Source organism: Maylandia zebra, linkage group LG10 (assembly GCF_041146795.1).
Source record: "Maylandia zebra isolate NMK-2024a linkage group LG10, Mzebra_GT3a, whole genome shotgun sequence".
Lineage (NCBI taxonomy): Eukaryota > Metazoa > Chordata > Actinopteri > Cichliformes > Cichlidae > Maylandia > Maylandia zebra.
The window spans coordinates 14371051-14393644 of record NC_135176.1 but is presented as its reverse complement, the minus strand read 5'-3'; the positions used below and the strand labels follow the sequence as shown (position 1 = coordinate 14393644).

Sequence of the window (22594 nt, the reverse complement as noted above, 5' to 3'; positions counted from 1 at the left end):
TGAAGCTGCTCTGCCACTCTGCAACGCAGCCAATGCAGTTCTGTGTATGTTGGTTTCCCCATTTCATTGTCGGGGGGTAGACTCCTGAGGAGCGGATGAAGAAACAAATTTTGCTTTTGTTTACATTCAGAGGATTAGTGAGCAAAGGGAAAAGGGGTAAAAAGAGAAAATGGCCAGTTTTATATTACGGACAGCTGAACCAAAGGATGTCTCAGATATCCTGCGACTCATAAAGGTAAACCATATGTGAACTGATAATACTTCAAGCCTTTAACTGGGAGTATGCTTAACTAACAGAAATATGACTAAATGACCTTGCCTTTTAGGAGCTTGCTAAATTTGAAGAGATGGAGGAGAAGGTGATGCTGACAGAAAAAGGTGCTGTGATTTAGCTTCACGATGAAGTTTGCATTGATCTGGAGTTTGAGAAAGCTTAAAGATTTAATAATGTTATGGTTTTTTTTGTTTTTTTTTTCAGATCTGCTTGAAGATGGCTTTGGGGATCATCCATTCTACCACTGTTTGGTTGCTGAAGTCCCAAACGATAAGAGCTCAGAAGGTAAAAATGCGCCTCTTAAAAATATTCTCATATTTCTCAGGAACTATTAATGTTGTTCACGGGTCTGATCCACTATTTAATCCCCTGCTCTGTGTTTTCTTCAAGGGTACACTGTGGTTGGGTTTGCTATGTACTACTTTACATATGACCCATGGATTGGAAAGCTTCTGTACCTGGAAGATTTCTTCATCATGCAGGAGTTTCGTGGTATGTTTGATGAAAAGTTTTATTGCAGTGCTAAAGGTTAATGACTAACAGAGGAGAGACTTCTTTCCTACTTTGCGGGACAATTTGTACTCATTGCCAAAGAACTTTCTTAATTGCTCCATGAACACGTAATCTTTCACCAGGTCTTGGCATCGGTTCAAAAGTCCTGAAGGTGCTGAGCGAGGTACTTTTAACATTGCACACTTCAACATTTTTCTGGTGACAGAGTCACCTTTATTTCAGCTGCATTCACGCGTGCACTTTTCTTTTCTCCTTTTTCCTAGACGGCAGTGAAGACCCGCTGTAGCGCCATGCATTTTATAGTAGCAGAAAACAACACCAAGTCTATTGAGTTCTACAAGAGAAGAGGTGCAGCGGATCTGTCCTCTGAGGAGGGGTGGCGTCTTTTTGCCATTGAAAAGAAAAATCTGCTGAAAATGTCTGCCAAATAGAGTTTGCCACTCTTAAACTTGTACTGATGTCTGGTGATAGCAGTGAACTTTGCTCTATGTGATCAGTGACTTGGAGCAGCCTCAATAAATGCATTTATCAATCAGCTGTTCCCTTCTGATCACAAACCATGTCTGGGACTTTTGAGGTCATTGCTAAATTTACACTGATCTCAGAAGTTTGATGAATGAACACTGAAACGTGATAATTACATAATAATCTACCACAGCTGGAAAGTTTGTGAGACTTGAACAAGCATGCTAATAAATACATTAATAAATATAGATTTTGTGTGTTTGGGATTTTCCATCACAACCTACATATCATCCTGTGCCTCTTTGCTATGTTGCCTTTCCCAAGCTGACTAATATTATAGTGCTTTTTTAAAATCATATGCACATTGTAATTCAATCAGACCTTAGAATTATAATACGGCATTAAGAGTTTCTGGGATCATTTTACTCATTAAATGCTGAAATGTCACAATATAAGAGAAAACAAAAGGCCCTCTTACATACTGAGTAATTTTAACAAAAGTGAAAGTGTAGAAGTGTGTATGCATAAAGATAAGTATGGAGAAGCTGTTACTATTACTGATTAACTGCAATAAAAACCCTATCAGTAGATAAACGGCAACATATTTAAAACTGATGGATGCATTTCAGATATTTTCTGTCTAATTTCTGGAAATTTTTAACTGCACTTTAGTTTTATTTTCTTTTTAGATCACTTTTAATGGAGTTCAAAAGAAGCGCAGTTAACACACTATTTGGGAGAACATAAACTACCCAGGTACAGTTGTGCTGCAGATGTGGGGAAAAACAGCTATACTTGTAGGCTTAACAAAACTGCAGAAGTGATAGGTTCATTCATAAAATAGGGCAGTCGTCGGTTTGTTTAAATGTTGAAGCAATGCTCTCTATCTTGAGGTCATAGTTTAATTGTCCTTTTATTGTGATGCACTCTGTTGTTTGGCGCGAACTGACGTAGTCCTCAGTCAAATTATTTGCTGATACACCGAGCCATGGAGCACAAACTAATTAGAGTTACCGCTGCAGCGCACGCTTTCACACGACCCGCGTTGTTCTTTAGATTATGGCCTGTTTGGTGCCTGTCGGGCTGATTTCCACCACAACCCTTCCGCATTTTCCTGCTGCTCTCGGGCTGTGACGTGTCGTGCTGACGGCGGCCTCGGAGCTGGAGGAGCGGGGGGCTGTAGCATGACAAGATCTGGCTCGAGACGTCCTGCTTTGCTTTCAGCGGTGCTCCTGAATCAACCCCTAACCCCTCCTTCTCTTCTCCTCTCCGGCCCGCCCAAATAACACAAAATTCCCGACTGAATCCTGCCCGAGTCTGGGGGAACCAGGCGGCCTGGGAAGCCGAGGAGCGGACAGAGGCATCCCTGCAGCACGAATCTGGTACGCGGCTCGTTTTTGTGCCAAAGGCGTCCGATTTCAGAGCTGTGTTTGCATTTGTACGTGCCCGTGGCCTTTTGTTTTTTACATGCATGTTGTATTTTAATTTATTTCTTTATTTTTTCTGAGAGGCCGCAAAGGGTTGGGCCTTTTCTTTTCTGGGCCGGGGCCTCAATAGAGGCCGTAATTGGCAAATCAGGCCTATCCCGTTAGCTAGCGAGCCACCCGGAAAAAAGGGATTGTATATTCGTCTGTCGTAGTTGACCATCGGCATTTGTTATCGATAGCTGACGGCTGATATGCAACGCACCATTCAGCCTCAGTTTCGTTTGACACCTTGTCGTCGCCGAGGAGTAGTTTAATAAACGTTAAAATTAGCATTCGTCCAGCAGTTAAGCTAACAAAATGGCGGACGCTTGTGTGATGGAAATTGGTTGTAGAAAAGGTATGTGTGTGTGTGGGTTCAGCCCTCCTCTCGCTAGCTGGCCGGTACAGAGCGACATAAGTGTGCACTTAACGAAAGCCTCGTTTCTTTGCATCTTTATCTTTTCGCATCTGTATGTGTGCGTGCAATCAGCCTTTTCTAAACGTCTGTTTGCACCGTGACAGTCGGGCTTTGCATGTGTAATCAGTGCTAATCTTCCTCCAGTGGTCAATTGAAGACATTGCCGTGAATCACCTCATCGGGATTTGTGTTGTGCTATAGATTTCTCGTAGTGTGTCCGATCGCCCGAGTTTTTAAAATTAATTATTTTTTTATGTGATGTCGGTGTCTTTTGAGCACAAGTGATGCGGGGTTGTGCCGCACATCTTCCTCACACCGTTGTCATATTTTTCCACCTGGAGGTGGGGGGATGGTACATTCAGTGGAAATTAAATGGCAACCCGGTTGCATCGTTTTCTGTTTACACCTCAGTGTTCCCTTGTGTTAGTTTCAGAGAGATATCTGTGTTGTTTTTCTTGTCCTACATTAGCTCAACTTTACCTCCATTTTTTGGGTGGGGAGGCGAAACGTGTCTTTGATTCTGTTAACTGTAGTGATGCGGGCATGACAATAATGGCACTGGTCATTTTAGTTTCTGTCCGTTATCGCATACACGAGCTAACAGTGTAAAGCACATTTTATTTATTATTATTTTTTAATTTTGTGGTGTCCCTTTTAAAAATAGGTTAAAACCACAAAGCTGAAGTCGTGGGGTTTATGTGTGTGTGTGTGTGTGTGTGTGAGAATTAAAGGTCAAATAATTTGGATCTTCACAAAGAAACACTGCGTGAGCCAAGGCAAGGCTACAGCGCGATTTTAACCAGGGTTGTTCTTGATAAAGTTCGATTCAAAAGTTGGTTTATAGAGTACTGTGAGGTAACAATCAAGTCTTTGAAGCCTGATTTGGATGCTTGACGGCTTTTAATGCTCCAGGGCAGAGAAGAGCACACTTTCTATGGGACAAAACGAGAACTGAGGTTAGTGAGTGTACACCATGTTTACAGTATCAAGCCCACAGATGTCCATACATGCCCCGTTTGCTGTAAAGTGAATCTTGAAAGGATAGGCATTAACTGTTATGGTGGTAGCAGGGAATTGTGCAGCAAAGGCCAGTGATGGAGGAGTGTGGGTGACTGTAGAAAAGCATGGACTCAACCAAAGTGGGGGGAAAAAAGATGACTTTTAAAAGTTGATTTAATATACTTTATGCTTCTCTGTTGAGGGCTTCTGAAGTGGAGCATATCATAAAAAGTTTGAGAATCACTTTGTTAAGGAACTGCTCAAGCTACAGTACTTGTACAATGCCAGGCCACTGGTCTGTATCATGTGATTCACGTTACAGTGATTCAACAAGTTATACTAAGTCTTTTTTTGAAAACACGCTGGATGCCAGGCACATTAGGGGCTTCATGGGGTAGTGTGGAAAAGAAATGACACCAGCATTGTTGGGCTAACATTTGGCGATGTTGGCCACGTTTGCATTAGCAGCTCGTGTGGTAACTCTGACAAATTGAAATGGATTTAAAGCAGATTTGGGACGTAAACATATGATTTTTTTTTTTTTTTTTTAATCTTTTTTTTTTTTTTTAGTTCCAGTGGCTTGAGGCTGTCAAAGCAGCAGTGCTTTCATCACATATCGTGTGTGTGTGTGTGTGTGTGTGTGTGTGTGTGTGTGTGTGTGTGTGTGTGTGTGTGTGTGTGTGTGTGTGTGTGTGTGTGTCCTGAGTAACCTGGAGTGGCTGCTCTGAGTGTCATACAGAAAAGCATAACCGTACACCTGTAAAATATTGTATAAGAAGGGCAATGGTGTGTAACAGCATTACAATATATAAGTAACCTATTATCTGCATAATTTTCTGCCTGTGCTTACTTGATACTAAGCTGTCTATCATTTGGTTTCAGCTGTCCAGTAACAAATGCAGTGCGAGGACAATGGATGAGGATGTCACCAGGCTTGCAATACATTCTGAAGAGCCTAAAATAATATTGCACGGATCGGGTAATTAGCAATGCTTATACTTACAGAGTACGTCTTGCTGGTATGAGAAGTACAATAGTACTAGCAGGATTTCTTTCTTTTTTGTGGATAGCCAGATAACTTTAAATATTTGAGTGAAAGTGTTGTTTGGAAGGAGATGACATGACCATCCAGAGCAAAGTCATATTATGACTGTATGACCATTTAAATCATTATCACACAATAAACCCTTGCTCTTCACTGTTATCTGGTTAACCATGCAATCCTGCTTCTTCTAGATGAAGGTGGTGCCGGCGGGCAGGAGTTTGTTGTGGAGCTTCAAGAGACTGTGTTGGTGTCAGAAGGCGAAGGGGAAGGCATGGCAGTTCACAGGTTCGCCCCAGACGAGCTTGTGATCCAGGATGCTGTTGAGGATGTGGTTTCTGAGTACGTGCACTGCGATGAAGATGAAGATGTTGCTGTAGAAACCTGTGTGATGGCTCTGGACGGTGAGGAGGAAGGTGTTGCCATGGGAGACATCCCTGAAGATGGGCTGGACCCAGAGCAGCAGGAGGACGATGACCAAGATGGCTGTGGAGATTATCTAATGATATCCTGTAAGTTTACTAGACTGTGCTGCATTTACACTTAGCATACATGTCTTTGGTTTGTTGTATTATTATTATTATTATTATTATTATTATTATTATTATTATCTGTATAATATCTGTCGCTTGGAGAGATGGAAAATTTATATGCATTTGCGGTGTATTTAAAAGGAAACATCCATGTAAATGACAGGACGAAAGGTCTAAATCTACAGTGTAGGCTAACATGCACCTTCCCACCTGCAGAAACGTAGACCTCAACAACTAATGTAAACACAGTTTATAGATTAGCACAGTGATAGTACCCCTGTGAAATTAAATCAATGGTTTTAACCATATGTAGCTTGCTCATTGTGCTGTGGCAGCCCAACTGCCATGGTGGTGGCAGATGGCTGCCCCTCCCTCAGCCTGGTTCTGTTAAAGGTTTCTACCTGTTGAAAGGGAGTTTTTCCCTCCCACTGTCACTCAGTGGTTGCTCATAGGGGATCGTATGATTGTTCAGCTTTTCTTATAAATAAAACTGAATTGAATGTAAATAAGCAAATCTTTCTCATTTTCAATGTGTTTTTGAATGTATCAAGTTTTCCTTGTTATTATATATTGTACAAGTTGAAGCACTTATGTGTTTGGCTTAGTTTGCCTTAGTTACTTTGCACATCCAGCTACATAACTACTGCATGTGCACACCCCTGCTGGGGAAAAAATATCACACTTATAGCCACATAATGAGCTGAGGTGGTCAGTTTGTGTTTTTGTTTTTCCCAGGCTTATTTAAAATTACAAAATTGTGGACAGACACACTGTACAACTTCTTTCTCTTGCATAGTAGTAGTTTGCATTGAAACAAAACAAAAGATCAGTTTTTTTTGTTTTTTTTTTGGGGGGGGGGACTCATTTACTCTAATTTCCCTGAGTACCCGGAGATTTTCTTCATAAATGCTATGAAGATGTTAGTTTGAAAAGGTGGAATTGAAGGGTTTTTTGTTGCTGTTGTTTTTTTTGTTTTTTATAAGCGATCATACTAAATCATGATAAGTTTTGATCTTTAGATTTAATATTTAGATAAGCTTCTTAAACGATTGAGTACCTTATTTGCACTCATTTCATGTAAATATTTCCAGTATGTCATAATTAAACTGCTACAAAGTCTCTGCTGGTGACTCTGTTTAATCAAGTCTGATGTGTGTCCCTTTGCTAGTGGATGAAGCTGGTAAAATGGTGTCTGAGGATGGAACAGAGGTGACAGTGGAAGGAGCTGTGGAGGACCAGGAAGTGGAGAAAGATGAGGATGGACAAGAGGTGATAAAGGTCTACATCTTCAAGGCTGATTCTGGGGAAGATGACATGGGTGAGTGGCAGTTAGCTTTCTGTTAATAAAAGAATCATGATAATAAATAATACTGGCTGAATCCTGCAGAAAGCCTTTCTATTTGGGTCTATTTTTCAGAAAGTAGAGAACTGAACTTAAGTTTCATTGTGCAGGAGAATCTGTTGACATCAGTGACGGGGACACAGAGAACGTAGCGTTAACAGAGTCTTCGGGCCATACGCTCAGAGAGAAGATGGTTTACATGTCTGTCGGGGATTCTCATCACAATCAAGGAAACCACGGTGAGTCATCTGGATGCAAGGAGCGGGGACAGCTGTCATGAAACTGAACGTCACCAGTTTTTTGGTTTTGTACCTGTTGGGCTCATCTACAGGTGGGTCCAAGGTGACTGATGAGGTTTATATGGAGGTGGTGGTAGGAGGCGAAGAGCCAGTAACTCACGACCGCTCGTATGACAGCGTGTCTCTAAGCAAGGACTTCATGCCTGTGGCCTGGGCAGCTGCTTATGGTCAGCACCCTTGTCTATTAAATTGCTTTAAAAACCACACTGGAAGCCTGTGCATCAACCACGTCTCTTGGTGTCCTGGTTAAGCTTTACACGCACCGGTTTTGTTTGTTTATATGCCAAAGACGTGCCGTTTTTCTCACAGGTGCAGAAGATAGTGAGAGTTGTGAGAACCGGAACGGTGCAGCCAGTGCGCTGCTGCATATCGACGAATCGGACGGGGTGGACGAAATCAACAGACAGCGCAACAAGACCAAGAGGCGGTCAGAGCCTCGACAAGTCCAGACAGGTGAGAACGGCACAAATCAGACAGACTTCTCAGGCTTGTTTGGATAAAAATGAGGATTTGTCTAGTCTTTTTAGGACTGAATAGCAGAAGAGATGATGAAAGCAGCGGCTCTATCAGTAACAATTAATTTTGAGATATATTATAATAGTGAGGTTTTTTTTTTTACACCAGTGCCCTTTTTTTTTTTTTTTTTTTTACTTAAGTAAATTAAGGGTGTGGTATAACTAAGCGTAGTTGTCATTTTCACATTGTTGGCTGTGCATATTTCTACAGTTTGTACAGCACCATCCAAACCAGTTCAGTGTGTTAGAACAGCGGTCCCCAACCCCCGGGCCTCGGACCGGTAACGGTCCGTGAGTCGTTTGGTACTGGGCCGCGAGAGTTGAGGCTCAGGTGTGAAATGTATAGTTTTCAGGGTTTTTATCGGTTTTCAGCGTCATTTTGTTATCGTTTACTCGGTTTTCCTGGGTCTTTTCACGTGTGTTATGAATAAATCTTCTTTTTTTCGGTACTGGTACTAGTTTTATTTTGTTGTATTTATCCGCGACACCTTAAAGGCCGGTCCGTGGCGCAAAAAAGGTTGGAGACCGCTGTGTTAGAAGCAACAATTTCTGCTGATCTTGTTTAATAGTTGTTGACGAGCAGCTTCATTGTGCATTACCGCCCACTCCTGGCAGTTGTAACACATTACATCCTAAAAGGCAATTATGAGAAAAACTGAGAAAATATGCAATTTGTATAAAAAAATAACTGCATTATTTATTTATTCTAAAATCATGCCTGTTTGTATTTGGCATTAGCACTCAATATAATACATAATATGATTTTTATTTTTTATAGTGGTTAGCACAGTTTAAAAGGGCTCATTGTTTATGACTTTCCTGCTAGCGGCAGTTAACTAGTTTATCCGGTTTATTGTACCGATGGGCTGTTTTGATGACACCTCTTTATTTAAATACGATTGTCTCTGAGCAGTAAAAGCTGGTTGACATTGAATTCAGATTTTATTTGTACACTAAGCTTGATTAAAAGCACACAATTACTGTGTGCTGCTGCACAGTACATGTTCTACTTTTGTTGCTTTAATTTTCAGTTCAGTTCATATTCAATATTGTACAGCGAAACATTTAATTTATATATATAATTTCACCAGTATTGAAATACTGAAGATAAACACTGTTCTTCAAAAAAAACAAAAAAAAAGCTTCTGTTTATGAAGGAAATGACCAGCGATGTGGTCATTTCCTTCTCCCTTTTATTTATTTATTTTTTCTCAAATTGAATTTTAATTTTTTCTCTTTCTCTCCAGCCATTATCATCGGTCCATATGGTCAGCCCCTCACCGTTTACCCCTGCATGCTCTGTGGTAAGAAGTTCAAATCACGAGGCTTCTTGAAACGCCACACCAAGAATCACCACCAGGATGTTTTGACCAGGAAAAAGTACCAATGCACAGACTGTGATTTTACCACCAACAAGAAAGCCAGCCTCCACAATCACATGGAGGTGCATGCTCTGAGCAGCAAGGCCCCTTTCGAGTGTGAAATGTGTGGCAAGGAGTTCCACCAGCAGGCGGCACTATTTTCTCACAGACTGCAGCACCACCACCGGGAGCCCAAGAGCCAGCCACCTCCACCTCCCACCAAGATGCATAAATGCAAGTTTTGTGACTATGAAACTGCCGAGCAAGGGCTGCTCAATCGACACTTATTGGCAGTTCACAGCAAAAGCTTCCCCCACATCTGTGTGGAATGTGGCAAAGGCTTTCGACATCCTTCGGAGTTAAAGAAACACATGCGCACTCACACCGGCGAGAAGCCTTACTCCTGCCTGTACTGCGACTATAAGTCAGCCGATTCCTCTAATCTCAAAACGCACATCAAGACTAAGCATAGCAAAGAGATGCCATACAAATGTGAGCGCTGTTTCCAGACGTTTGCAGAGGAGGAGGAGTTAATGCAGCATGGATTAACGCACGAGGAGAATAAGACCCACCATTGTGCCCACTGTGATCACAAAAGTTCCAACTCCAGTGACCTGAAGCGTCACATCATATCTGTTCATACCAAGGACTATCCCCACAAATGCGCCGTTTGTGGGAAAGGCTTCCACCGGCCGTCTGAACTGAAGAAGCACTCGGTATCCCACCGTACTAAGAAAGTCCATCAGTGCCGGCACTGCAACTTTAAAATCGCAGACCCCTTTGTTCTCAGTCGCCACATCTTGTCAGTCCACACAAAGGAGCAACAGGCCTCACCTGAAAAGAGTGAGACCAAGAGGACAGAAACGCACACTCCTGCTGTGACGCCGAAAAAGTCCGGGCCCAGCGGGTCGAGCAGCTCTGGTCCGCCGGCAAGAGTTAGCGCGGCCAGCTTAGCCAGCAGCGTGACTGTAGTTATTGGCAAAGGACAAAAAGAAAGGCGGATTTACCAGTGCCAGTACTGCGACTACAGTACCGGCGACGCGTCGGGTTTCAAGCGCCACGTGATTTCCATTCACACAAAGGACTACCCGCACCGCTGCGAGATCTGTTCGAAGGGCTTCCGACGACCCTCGGAGAAGAACCAGCATATCATGCGTCACCACAAAGATGTGGTGCAGGCAGAGTGACTCTGACTGAGCCAAATACTGTGCCACAGCAAAGAACAATGTTGAAGCATCCGTCAGACCCCGACCACCGCGCCCTCGGCACGTTGCCATTCACATTGAAGTAGTGCGGAGTGTGTGTGCTGCACTCGGTCCATTCTGTTGTTTTGCTCTTTTTAAATCCTCGGCCTACTGTTTGTTCAGATATGTATACACGTGTAGATAACATTAATGCTCTGTCAGAGTTAGCAAACCAAGCCCCTCTGTAGACTCGCACTTTTAACTGCATGTCCCTTGGTGGTGACAGTGTGCATGGCAGATTGTGCAGATGTCTCTTTGTAGATACACTTTTTTTTTTTTTTTTTTTAACTTTTGCAAATAGCAATCAGTTCTCAATCAGAATGGTCCTAATTATTTGTCTTAAAAACAGATGTGTAATTTTAAAAATGTTTGCATAATTTTCTTAAAATGTATTTAACAGCAGTTTGGATTAACAACCTGTTTCCAGTAGCACTTGGTAAAAAAGCGCGCGCGCGCGTGTGTGTGTGTGTGTGTGTGTGTGTGTGTGTGTGTGCGCGTGTGTGAGTGGGAGTGGGAGAGAGAGAAAGAAACAGAGGGAGCTTGAGGGACAAAAAAAGCAGCGCAGCCGTTGTGCTTCCTTTGCTCTGACCCGACCACTTTGTAACATAATGCTTCCTGGTGCGTTGACTAAACTCACAAATACAGGCAGAGGGGGAGTCACTCTAAGCTTCGTCGGCAGGGGGTTTATGCTCATTGATTTGCTACAAAAACACAGTGAGAAACTGGATGCATCATGTTGGTGAATAAGGTTTCACACGTGCACACAAATCCGAACCCTGTCACTTGCCCTCAATGCTTGGTTATCAAATGTCCAATATTTCTGTTACAAGTCCAAAAGCGTACTGTACGTTGTTCAGAACAAGTGCCCAAAGCTGTAGAGATGACACCCTCACTAACAGTATTATTTTTATTTTTTTATTTTTTTTTTAAATTAACGCATTAATGCTTTCTCGGAAGTGAAATCCTTTTAATTTGACATGACTTTTTCTTTTCTTTCTTTCTTTTTTTTTTTTTAAATATGTGAAGAGAGGAAAATGTTTCCTCCTCAATTTCTTTTGAAAACTGATGAACTGTTCATAAAAAAAATTTTTTTGTAACGATTGACATATCTTTTAAATCACTGAAAAAGGGTAATCTGCAAGTATCAGTATGCTACCAATGTTAGACTGGGTTATAAAAAATATGCCAGATCAGTGTCCTAATATAAGTGTCTGGTCTAAATGAGAGTTGAATAGTATATCTGGTGCTGCTGTTATAAAACTAAGGACTGAACTCTGATTTCTCCTACACAGATGTACTTTTGCCTGTAGAAAGGGAAACATGTATATCTTTTTAGATGCAACTTCAGAAGACAGGTGCTGGTGGTGTACATGTACTTTTGGCTTTTTACATTTTTTTTTTTTTTTTTCATTTTTTTGTTATCACCTGTGATTATCTGTTTTATATTTATTTCATTTACAAGTTGTTGTATAGTTAAGTGTAACTAGACTTCTATGGGACGTAAATTATTGTTTTGTATACAGATCTGTACAAAGCGTGTAGATGTAAACACTTGATTAAAAAGGAGATCTCAACTGTGTTGTTGTGGATGTACTTCAGCGTATTTGTTAAAAAAGATAATAAAGCAAAGTATTTTAGCTGTTTGGGAGTTTTTGTTTGCCAGCAAATAGTTGGATTCAATTCAGTTTTATTTATATGGAGTCAAATGATAACAACAGTTGTCTCAAGGTGAAAGGCCCTAGAATAGCCCCAGGTTTGGCCAGGTGATGCTCAAATGGAAGGAGTAATAAGGGGATCATTTATTTATTTATTTTTATAAAATCTGAATGTTTTGGAAGCATGATAATATTTTCACCCAGTCTCCAAGTAGAACTGCCTGAACTTGCAGTGAATACAACTTTACCGAACACAAGTGTAGAATGAGACATTTTGCCTTTTCATGCAATCTGTTAACAACAAAGCTTTGGCTGCCCTGTTGTTGATGGTGTAAGTCAGGTAGTGGTCATCATACTTCACATCAGCTATGCACAAGTCAGAGTGTCCACAGACTTTCAATAATAAAGCCAAGTAGATGATGTAAAAATAGGAATGGTTAAATAGTGCATTCATAATCAGTTGTATGTGTCAACTATGTGGGCACCTCAGTCTTGTTGGGATGAAGGAAAGTTGTGTAACATGTACCATAAGGGCTTCAAAGACATCGTTTAAACAGTAGTCGTCTTATTAGTTATTACGCATCTCCTTTTAAATATTTACAGTGGCTTGCAAAAGTATTCGGCCCCCTTGAACTTTTCCAGATTTTGTCACATTACAGCCACAAACATGAATCAATTTTATTGGAGTTCCACGTGAAAGACCAACACAAAGTGGTGTACGCGTGAGAAGTGGAGCGAAAATCATACATGATTCCAAACATTTTTTACAAATAACTGCAATGTGGGGTGTGCGTAATTATTCAGCCCCCTGAGTCAATACTTTGTAGAACCACCTTTTGCTGCAATTACAGCTGCCAGTCTTTTAGGGTCTGTCTCTACCAGCTTTGCACATCTAGAGACTGAAATCTTTGCCCATTCTTCTTTGCAAAACAGCTCCAGCTCAGTCAGATTAGATGGACAGTGTTTGTGAACAGCAGTTTTCAGATCTTGCCACAGATTGGATTTAGATCTGGATTTTGACTGGGCCATTCTAACACATGGATATGTTTTGTTTTAAGCCATTCCATTGTTGCCCTGGCTTTATGTTTAGGGTCGTTGTCCTGCTGGAAGGTGAACCTCCGCCCCAGTCTCAAGTCTTTTGCAGACTCCAAGAGGTTTTCTTCTAAGATTGCCCTGTACTTGGCTCCATCCATCTTCCCATCAACTCTGACCAGCTTCCCTGTCCCTGCTGAAGAGAAGCACCCCCAGAGCATGATGCTGCCACCACCACAGTGGGGATGGTGTGTTCAGAGTGATGTGCAGTGTTAGTTTTCCACCGCACATAGCGTTTTGCATTTTGGCCAAAAAGTTCCATTTTGGTCTCATCTGACCAGAGCAGCTTCTTCCACATGTTTGCTGGGTCCCCCACATGGCTTGTGGCAAACTGCAAACGGGACTTCTTATGGTTTTCTGTTAACAATGGCTTTCTTCTTGCCACTCTTCCATAAAGGCCAACTTTGTGCACTGCACGACTAATAGTTGTCCTATGGACAGATTCCCCCACCTGAGCTGTAGATCTCTGCAGTTCGTCCAGAGTCACCATGGGCCTCTTGGCTGCATTTCATTAATATTTTTCAACACACAGATGGTTGAATCTGTCTTCAGTTTACCAGGAGTTGGAACAATTGCACAAGTGCTGCTTATTACTTGCAAATGTGCCACAATTTCAATGGAAATAAAAAGGCTTTCCAGTGGTGTAAGGTTTATTGCCACAGAGCATTGTTACAAAGAAGAAAGTTTCAACCAAAAGCTAATTTTCTACTTTTTTACATAACACTGTTCTCTTCAGGACTTTCAGATATGAAAAGTATATTTATGTGGATTCACGTCTGTTTGCACCATTTAGTTATGAGCTGTTGCATCTGTGGATGCCAAAGAGAATCCTCACCCCACTTTGCAGTTATTTATTTGTAAAAAATGTTTGGAATCATGTATGATTTTAATTCCACTTCTCACGTGTACATCACTTTGTTTTGGTCTTTCATGTGGAACTCCAATAAAAATGATTCATGTTTGTGGCTGTAATGTGACAAAATGTGGAAAAGTTCAAGGGGGCCGAATACTTTTGCAAGCCACTGTAAATATGTTTCTTTCTTCACCCATATCACTGGAAAAATGCTTACCTGTTGACAGCGTAACCAGCCCACAATACAGCGTGTTATTCGGCTTATTTTACCCCGCTGTGCTTAGTTGGGAGCACCATTTTTTCCTGAAACTAAAAAGAAAATTACTAAGCTGCTCAGATATGTGTAGAAGGGCTTTCTAAACACTAAAATAATAAATCTGAGGCCAGATCTTTAAAATATTTTTGTTATGTGGTTCAAATGCAGATTTTTCTGAGTTTAAGAAGGACTTCTTTTACTATGACAGCATGACTTTTTACTTCTTTCTTTTTCAGATGTTCTATTAACAGGAATAGTGAAGTGCACTGAACATACCACTGGATAGCATCAGAGGAGTTTTCAGCACTCATATTTTAAGCTTAGTCAAGACCAGATATTTAAGGAGCGGCTATGGCAGCAGTTTGTTGCCTGATTATTGTCTCCTCTACAGCATTAACTCATGCACGCATCCCTGCAGTATTTATAAGTTTGCAAGTCTGACACAGAAAGCAAATAATTTATTTTGTCCTGAGTGAATGCCCCTTAAAACTCACCTATTTCAGACTTGCAATTTATATAGCAAATCTGCAACTTGATAGTGTTAAATAAAATGATTTTCTTTTAAACTTGAAGCTTTGAAAATCGTTCCTTTTTCCATTAGGACAGAAATTAATATGACAAAGACTCTTTTCAAATTTGTTTAGGCGAATAGAAAATATTTTTAAAGATGTATATGGAAAACATGTTGATGCAGAAACATTTATTGAAGCTTCTGAGCTATTTGTGTAATTTTCTCCTAAAGATCTTGGGTAGATTTGGCCTTTAGATTGGGAATTTAACATCTCGTACAAAATTAAAGTTTTTAATTTAAGTTTGGTAGAATTCTATTTCAAAGAAAAACAAGATTCTCTGCTAAGTTAATGACATCACACTCAATTTGCTCTATCAGATCAAAGGAAACAGACCAAAGGAGCACGTGACATCATCTCAAAAGTCCTTAAATAGGACCGCAGCGTGCTCTCAGTATGTCTCAGAACTGTGCGACTCTTTAGGAACACACCACGAGCCAACCTTTAGGAAAACGATTTGAAACGTTCAGTGTATGCAACGAACACAAGTCCAAACCCTGATCAAGTAGAAAAAAATCTTCATTGTACATTGTAAGAGCAAAGACAAGAAGAATGCAGAGTATGCAGCAAAACCTTGATCCCCAGGAAGGAACCTCATCGGCCGCTGTTCGCCCTAACACAAAAGCGAAGCAGCCAAACCCAAAGCAAAGAGGGAAAAACCGGGCACCAAATGAGGTGACTTCATCTGCCAAACCAAAGGGTGAAAATAAGAATAAAAAGCAAAGAAATGCAAACCCAAACCCCAGAGCCAGAAACCCTGGACCCAATCGAGGGCATGGGCCACATCAGCCCAATCCCCACTTTAACCCCAATAATGGGCCTGGGCAGCATTGGTACAAGCCACCGTTTTTACCGAACCGAGGGCCTGTGCATCATCAGCCTGACTTTAGAACCAATGATGGACCATCTCAACCACAGCCTAATCCTCACTTAATGCCAAATGATGGCAAATGTCCATATAGTGAGACCGATGAAATGGCTGCACTGAGATTTCACCTGCAGGAGGCTCAGCACATGAGTAAAACCAATCTCTACAATATGACAGCAGCGAACCACAAAGCCTCTGCGGCTAAAACCCAAAATGATTGGCTTCGCCTAAAGCTACAGTGCTGCAGAGGAAATGCTGAGAAAACCATTCTTGAGCTCCAAAAACAACTGGAACAGGCTCGCAGAAGCAGACCCGAGGAGAATCTCACCCCTGATGTGCATGAGGCTCCTGTTCAAGACAGCAACACAGCTGTCACAGCTGCAGAGCTGAGTGTGGACGCTTCAACACAAACTACAGAAGCTCCACACACAGACTCTACAGAGGTGAAAACTGTTCGGGAAGCTGAGTTGGAGGTCCAATGTAAAAAACAGCAGGAAGAGATCCAACAACTCCGCGAGCAGCTCCTCAAAACACAGAAAAACCTAGAAGAGGAAGTTGCAAAACGTAAAGAACAGGAAGAAAGAGCCCCCTGTGAGTTCGCTGAGCTCATAGTCAAACTCTGCCTCAGTGAGGCTGTTTGTGAGGCAAATAATTTGGAGGTCCAAAACGTAAAAGAAGAGCTGGAAAAAACCAGAGCTTTCTACCTGGAGATTGTAGAGAGGAAAAACCAGGAGAACACAACAATCCGCAAACAACTCAAGCAAACAGAAGATGAAAAGATCATTCTTCAGGAGTCGTTGCGGTCTCTGCAAGAGACAAGAAAGAAGGAAGAGACCGAGTCCAACGTTGGCAATCAGGATCATTCTCCAGCCAAAAAAGAGACCATAGATCAAAAAGAGACCAGCGTTACTGAAGCAGAAAATTCTCCAGCCCAAGTCGAGACACTCCAGGAGAATAAGCAAGAAAAAGAGGAGGCCAGTACTACCAAACCAGAAAATCCAGAGGCCCGAGATGACAACATGCAGAGAGAAAAGCCAAAAAAGAAAAAGAAGCGCAACTGGTTTCTGAGACTGTTCACTTAAGTGACTTCAGCTCTGTCTCCTATAAAATCAAAGTTATATACAACTAAATATTAACAGTTACTTCAACTCCCTAAACATCAATTTTAAAGCATATTTGCTTTAATATTTAGTTGTGTATACATTTGTCATCGGCTCCACCCCTCCCAACCGGTCGCGGCAGATGGCCGCCCCTCCCTGAGCCTGGTTCTGCCGGAGGTTTCTACCTTTTTAAAGGTAGTTTTTCCTCCCCACTGTCGCCAAGTGCTTGCTCATAGGGGATTGTTGGGTTTTTTCTTTAATTCAGTTCAGTTCAATTCATTTGTATGTAAATGCTGTTGAATTGAATTGAACTGAATTAAAGAAGATTTATAGGAGACAAAGTCACAGAGTGAACCAGGGTATTATAACATCTTACCCATAAAAATAAAAAATTGCATTAACCAAAAAATCTGTTGTCTGAACCTGTAATTTTGTCTCATTTAAAACATGTAAAAATGTCAAATTAGAACAATCTAACAGCAGAAATAAAAATGTTTACATGCTGCTTGAAAACATTGTTCTGTGAATGATATCTACTGTATCTGTGCTGTTGATGCCTTTTGAAAGCATTCCTAATAGCATCTATCAAGTAATATGCCTTGCTCAATGGTTCATGGAAGTATTAACAGTTTTGGTAACTGACTTTGTAAATTGAAATTCTACAGCCTTACACTAGTAAACGCTTGTGCTACACACGGAAGACAGGTATAGTCAGCTCAGTATCCAGTGGGAAGTTTTCTCTTTGGCATCCACAGATGCAACAGCTCATAACTAAATGGTGCAAACAGAGGTGAATCCACCTAAGCAGCACTTGTACGATTGCCCCCCGGCTCCAACTCCCAGTAAACTGAAGACAGATTCAACCATCTGTGTGTTGAAAAATATTAATGAGTCCACACCGCATTTTCTTCTTAGTAATAGCCATGTAACAATAGAAATATAGAAACAGTAATTAATCAGATTACTAGTTACTGAAAAAAGTAACGGCCGTTATTCTCATCACTGATAATGACACGATTATTTGCATTTCCACTACTTATAAACTAGTGTCAGTATTTAATGATCAATATCCACAAATAAGAATTGGAAATAAATGGCACTGGATAAGCACAAATCTGACTGAGAACTTAAACTTCACCTTCATTTTTCTGTCTGTCCTGCTCACATCTCCAATGCTTGTACACGTTGTCATTAGCATGTCTTCACTCAGCCACTCCACATTGGCCACACCGCTTTACTAACTAAAACGCCGGTGTCGGCACATAAGGACGCCGTCACAACCCGTCAACGACACTGATTAACGTTTATATGAATGTGAGTGGCATCATTGGCTGGAGCAGCCAGTTACCGATCACTCACTGACTCACACTCCAAAACAGCACAGAATCAATTGTTATATATTTATTTTAATTCCAGGTTTGATTTTTTCTGTTTTGTTTTGGGGGGTTTTGTGTGCAGTGCAGATTTTGTGTGCGCAGAGACCGTGTCAGCAGTGTGCAGCTTAGAGGGAAAAGTGCAGACAGATGCTTTATCCTTAACACTTTTTATTAGCCAGCTGTAATAAAGATCCGGTACATGGTAGGTGGCTATAATTGCAGGCAGATAGAAGTAAAGTGATGAATATTGTTTTGGGACATTTAATTAATTAATTCTTAATGTTTGAAAGACCACAGACAATGAATTTAAAGGAAAACTGTTGCAGGTTATGGATGCGAGTGGAAGTGGTCCTCTGTGACATGACCACTGGGACAGAAGACTGGGCAGCTGAGCACTCCTCTGAAGCAGTACAAAGTACAGAACTAACTGAACCTCCATCCGCTATATAAATGTGATATTAAAATAATATTAATACAAGAAATACAAACTTCTAATTCTAATGATTTCACAAAGCTTCAAATAGCTCCATGTGCTTGCTGATTATATTGTAGATGGATGACGTTCCTTACACACTTGGAAAAATGAGACATTAAATTTAAATGAGATGTCTGTTCCCCCTGATGTAACCCAGCTCTGAAATAATTTGTCCAAAAACAACAACAACAAAAAATGGTAAATGGTAAATGGCCTGTATTTGTATAGCGCTTTTCTAGTCCCTAAGGACCCCAAAGCGCTTTACACAACCTGTCATCCACCCATTCACACACACATTCACACACTGGTGATGGCAGGCTACATTGTAGCCACAGCCACCCTGGGGTGCACTGACAGAGGCAAAAACCGCGTTAGCTTGTGGAAATCTGATGTCAATAATTAATTAAATGTGTCAATAATTAATTAAAATGTGAAATACATAAATAATTAATTAAATGTGTCAATAATTAATTAATTACATGTGTCATAACTATTTATTTAATTAATTAATTCCAATTTTAATTAATTATTGCCACATTTAATTAATTATTTAATGGTGTATTTAATTAATTCATTATGGCAGTCCTGGCGTTCCATAGTTTAGAAGGTTGCATGTGTATTACTGTTAAAGTATACAATCAAGAGAGAGTTTCACTTGTTTGTTTTTGGAACTTTGTTTAAAGTTGTAACTTTCACTGGTGTGATATCTCACCACTAGATGTCAGTAGAGTACAGACTGCAGTCAGCTGAGTTCTGTTGTCTTACCCCCTCTAAAGTGCATAATCCTAGCAATGGTGGCTGCAGGAGGACGAAAAACTGTGACTGGTTGATCCATATGGAGTGCAGGCTGTCAGTCTGCTCTTTACCTGAGCTCTGAATAGAGCTTTGTTAGTTACTGAAGGCCATTTCTGTCGAATGACAGTGATACTGAGCTGAGTTGCTGAGTTTTTCCTGAACTTCTTTTGTTGGTAAGTGCTGCTGTTTTTGTCACTGTAAGCCTCTGTTAGCTGGTGTTAGTAAAACTTTCATTGTTGGACGCTTAGAGAATAAATCCTCAAATGATGTGCGGGTATCACACTGTTTACCAGAGGGAAAGTGTGATTTTCTTAGGAGACTCAGTGATAATATTAGCTGGCAAAATGTTAGCTTATAACCAGCTGGTGTTGTTGTTATTAAGCCAGGTCGTTGTCAGCTGTCTGGAGGGTCACATGTCTAATCTTCTGACAGTAAATAACTGCGAAAATGTCTGGAATCGTTAATAAAGACATTTGGGACAGTTGTTAAATTGTATAACTCTCTCAATGCTCTCTACCTGACCACCTAAAATTGAGCCTTCTGATAATATGATGTAACTGAGATTCATTATGGTCAGCAGAATTTCTTTTTATTGCTGAATGTTGGAGGCACTGCCTTTCAAAGCAGAGACGTCGCCCCGATAGGATGATCGCTCTGCTGCAAGGCTGACTCAGAGAGCAAGTTTAGAATAACCAGTTAACCTAACACATATGTCTGTGGGTGTGGAAGGAAACCAGAGCACTGAGAGAAAACCTACAGAATTAAAAGGGAACAGATGGGCTGTGGATCTTTGTGCCCTTTACCACCATGCCAAGTACCAAATAATCATATAGCCCACTGTAGAGTAGCCAAATGTGGTAAAAGATATTAATTATTTTTCATGTATTAGTATTAGTAATGTTGAAAGACACATGTATATTTAACAGGAACAGGCTGTATCACCTTTTTTTCTTTTTTTTTCTAATAAAATTCAGATTTGTTTTGCAGCTCTATATAGATTCTTTTTGGCCACTAAAATGCTCAAAAATGATATTTTGGGAGCACAGGTTGCTCACCCCAGAAGTGGAATAGCTACTTCTGAGGAAAAACGTTCTGATTTGGCTTTCATGAAGACCAGAAAACAAAGAAACCCGAGTCTGACTACATGATTGTCCAACAATCATAATATTCTGGTTGTAAGGAAATGTACTCAAAGGAGAGTTCATGTATAAACCAAGAAGAATAGTGAAAAATATCTGATTTCAAATAGTGGGTTAATCAATGGAAGAAAAAAATGTAAGAAATTTAAGCACAGAAACAACTTGTTAAAATTGTGTGTGTGTACAGTGGGGCAAAAAAGTATTTAGTCAGCCACCGATTGTGCAAGTTCCCCCACTTAAAATGATGACAGAGGTCAGTAATTTGCACCAGAGGTACACTTCAACTGTGAGAGACAGAATGTGAAAAAAAATCCATGAATCCACATGGTAGGATTTGTAAAGAATTTATTCGTAAATCAGGGTGGAAAATAAGTATTTGGTCACCTCAAACAAGGAAAATCTCTGGCTCTCACAGACCTGTAACGTCTTCTGTAAGAAGCTTTTCTGTCCCCCACTCGTTACCTGTATGAATGGCACCTGTTTGAACTCATCATCTGTATAAAAGACACCTGTCCACAGCCTCAAACAGTCAGACTCCAAACTCCGCCATGGCCAAGACCAAAGAGCTTTCGAAGGACACCAGGAAAAGTATTGTAGACCTGCACCAGACTGGGAAGAGTGAATCTACAATAGGCAAGCAGAGCTTGGTGTGAAAAAATCAACTGTGGGAGCAATCATCAGAAAATGGAAGACATACAAGACCACTGATAATCTCCCTCGAGCTGGGGCTCCACGCAAGATCTCATCCCGTGGGGTCAAAATGATCATGAGAACGGTGAGCAAAGATCCCAGAACCACACGGGGGGACCTGGTGAATGACCTGCAGAGAGCTGGGACCAAAGTAACAAAGGTCACCATCAGTAACACACTACAACGGCAGGGAATCAAATCCCGCAGTGCCAGACGTGTTCCGCTGCTGAAGCCAGTGCATGTCCAGGCCCGTCTGAAGTTTGCCAGAGAGCACATGGATGATACAGCAGAGGATTGGGAGAATGTCATGTGGTCAGATGAAACCAAAGTAGAACTTTTTGGTATAAACTCAACTCGTCGTGTTTGGAGGACGAAGAATACTGAGTTGCATCCCAAGAACACCATACCTACTGTGAAGCATGGGGGTGGAAACATCATGCTATGGGGCTGTTTTTCTGCCAAGGGGACAGGACGACTGATCCATGTTAAGGACAGAATGAATGGGGCCATGTATCGTGAGATTTTGAGCCAAAACCTCCTTCCATCAGTGAGAACTTTGAAGATGAAACGAGGCTGGGTCTTCCAACATGACAATGATCCAAAACACACCACCCGGGCAACAAAGGAGTGGCTCCGTAAGAAGCATTTGAAAGTCCTGGAGTGGCCTAGCCAGTCTCCAGACCTCAACCCCATAGAAAATCTGTGGCGGGAGTTGAAAGTCCGTGTTGCTCGGCGACAGCCCCAAAACATCACTGCTCTCGAGAAGATCTGCATGGAGGAGTGGGCCAAAATACCAGCTACTGTGTGTGCAAACCTGGTAAAGACCTATAGTAAACGTTTGACCTCTGTTATTGCCAACAAAGGTTATGTTACAAAGTATTGAGTTGTATTTTTGTTATTGACCAAATACTTATTTTCCACCCTGATTTACGAATAAATTCTTGACAAATCCTACCATGTGGATTCATGGATTTTTTTTTTTCACATTCTGTCTCTCACAGTTGAAGTGTACCTCTGGTGCAAATTACTGACCTCTGTCATCATTTTAAGTGGGGGAACTTGCACAATCGGTGGCTGACTAAATACTTTTTTGCCCCACTGTGTGTGTGTGTGTGTGTGTGTGTGTGTGTGTGTGTGTGTGTGTGTGTGTGTGTGTGTGTGTGTGTGTGTGTATAAGCAACTGGTGTGCTATGAGGTACTCTGACCTCACCACTCGGTAGCATATTTCCTTTAGTATGTTGACTAAAACCACAAT

General features: G+C 41.1%; 2 protein-coding genes across 2 annotated transcripts; both read left to right on the top strand.

Moving 5' to 3' along the window:
* On the top strand, positions 1 to 1500 carry LOC101470058 (diamine acetyltransferase 1). The gene is made up of 6 exons (XM_004564007.3): positions 1 to 235; positions 327 to 378; positions 479 to 559; positions 665 to 766; positions 910 to 950; positions 1051 to 1500. Exons 1-6 carry the CDS (start codon positions 170 to 172, stop codon positions 1216 to 1218), a joined length of 510 nt encoding a protein of 169 aa, XP_004564064.3. The 5' UTR covers positions 1 to 169; the 3' UTR covers positions 1219 to 1500.
* Positions 1501 to 2445: 945 nt separating this feature from the next.
* On the top strand, positions 2446 to 12108 carry LOC101469595 (zinc finger Y-chromosomal protein 1). The gene is made up of 8 exons (XM_076889120.1): positions 2446 to 2690; positions 5018 to 5114; positions 5372 to 5689; positions 6879 to 7028; positions 7163 to 7291; positions 7384 to 7518; positions 7661 to 7804; positions 9114 to 12108. Exons 2-8 carry the CDS (start codon positions 5048 to 5050, stop codon positions 10412 to 10414), a joined length of 2244 nt encoding a protein of 747 aa, XP_076745235.1. The 5' UTR covers positions 2446 to 2690; positions 5018 to 5047; the 3' UTR covers positions 10415 to 12108.
* Positions 12109 to 22594: the final 10486 nt, after the last annotated feature.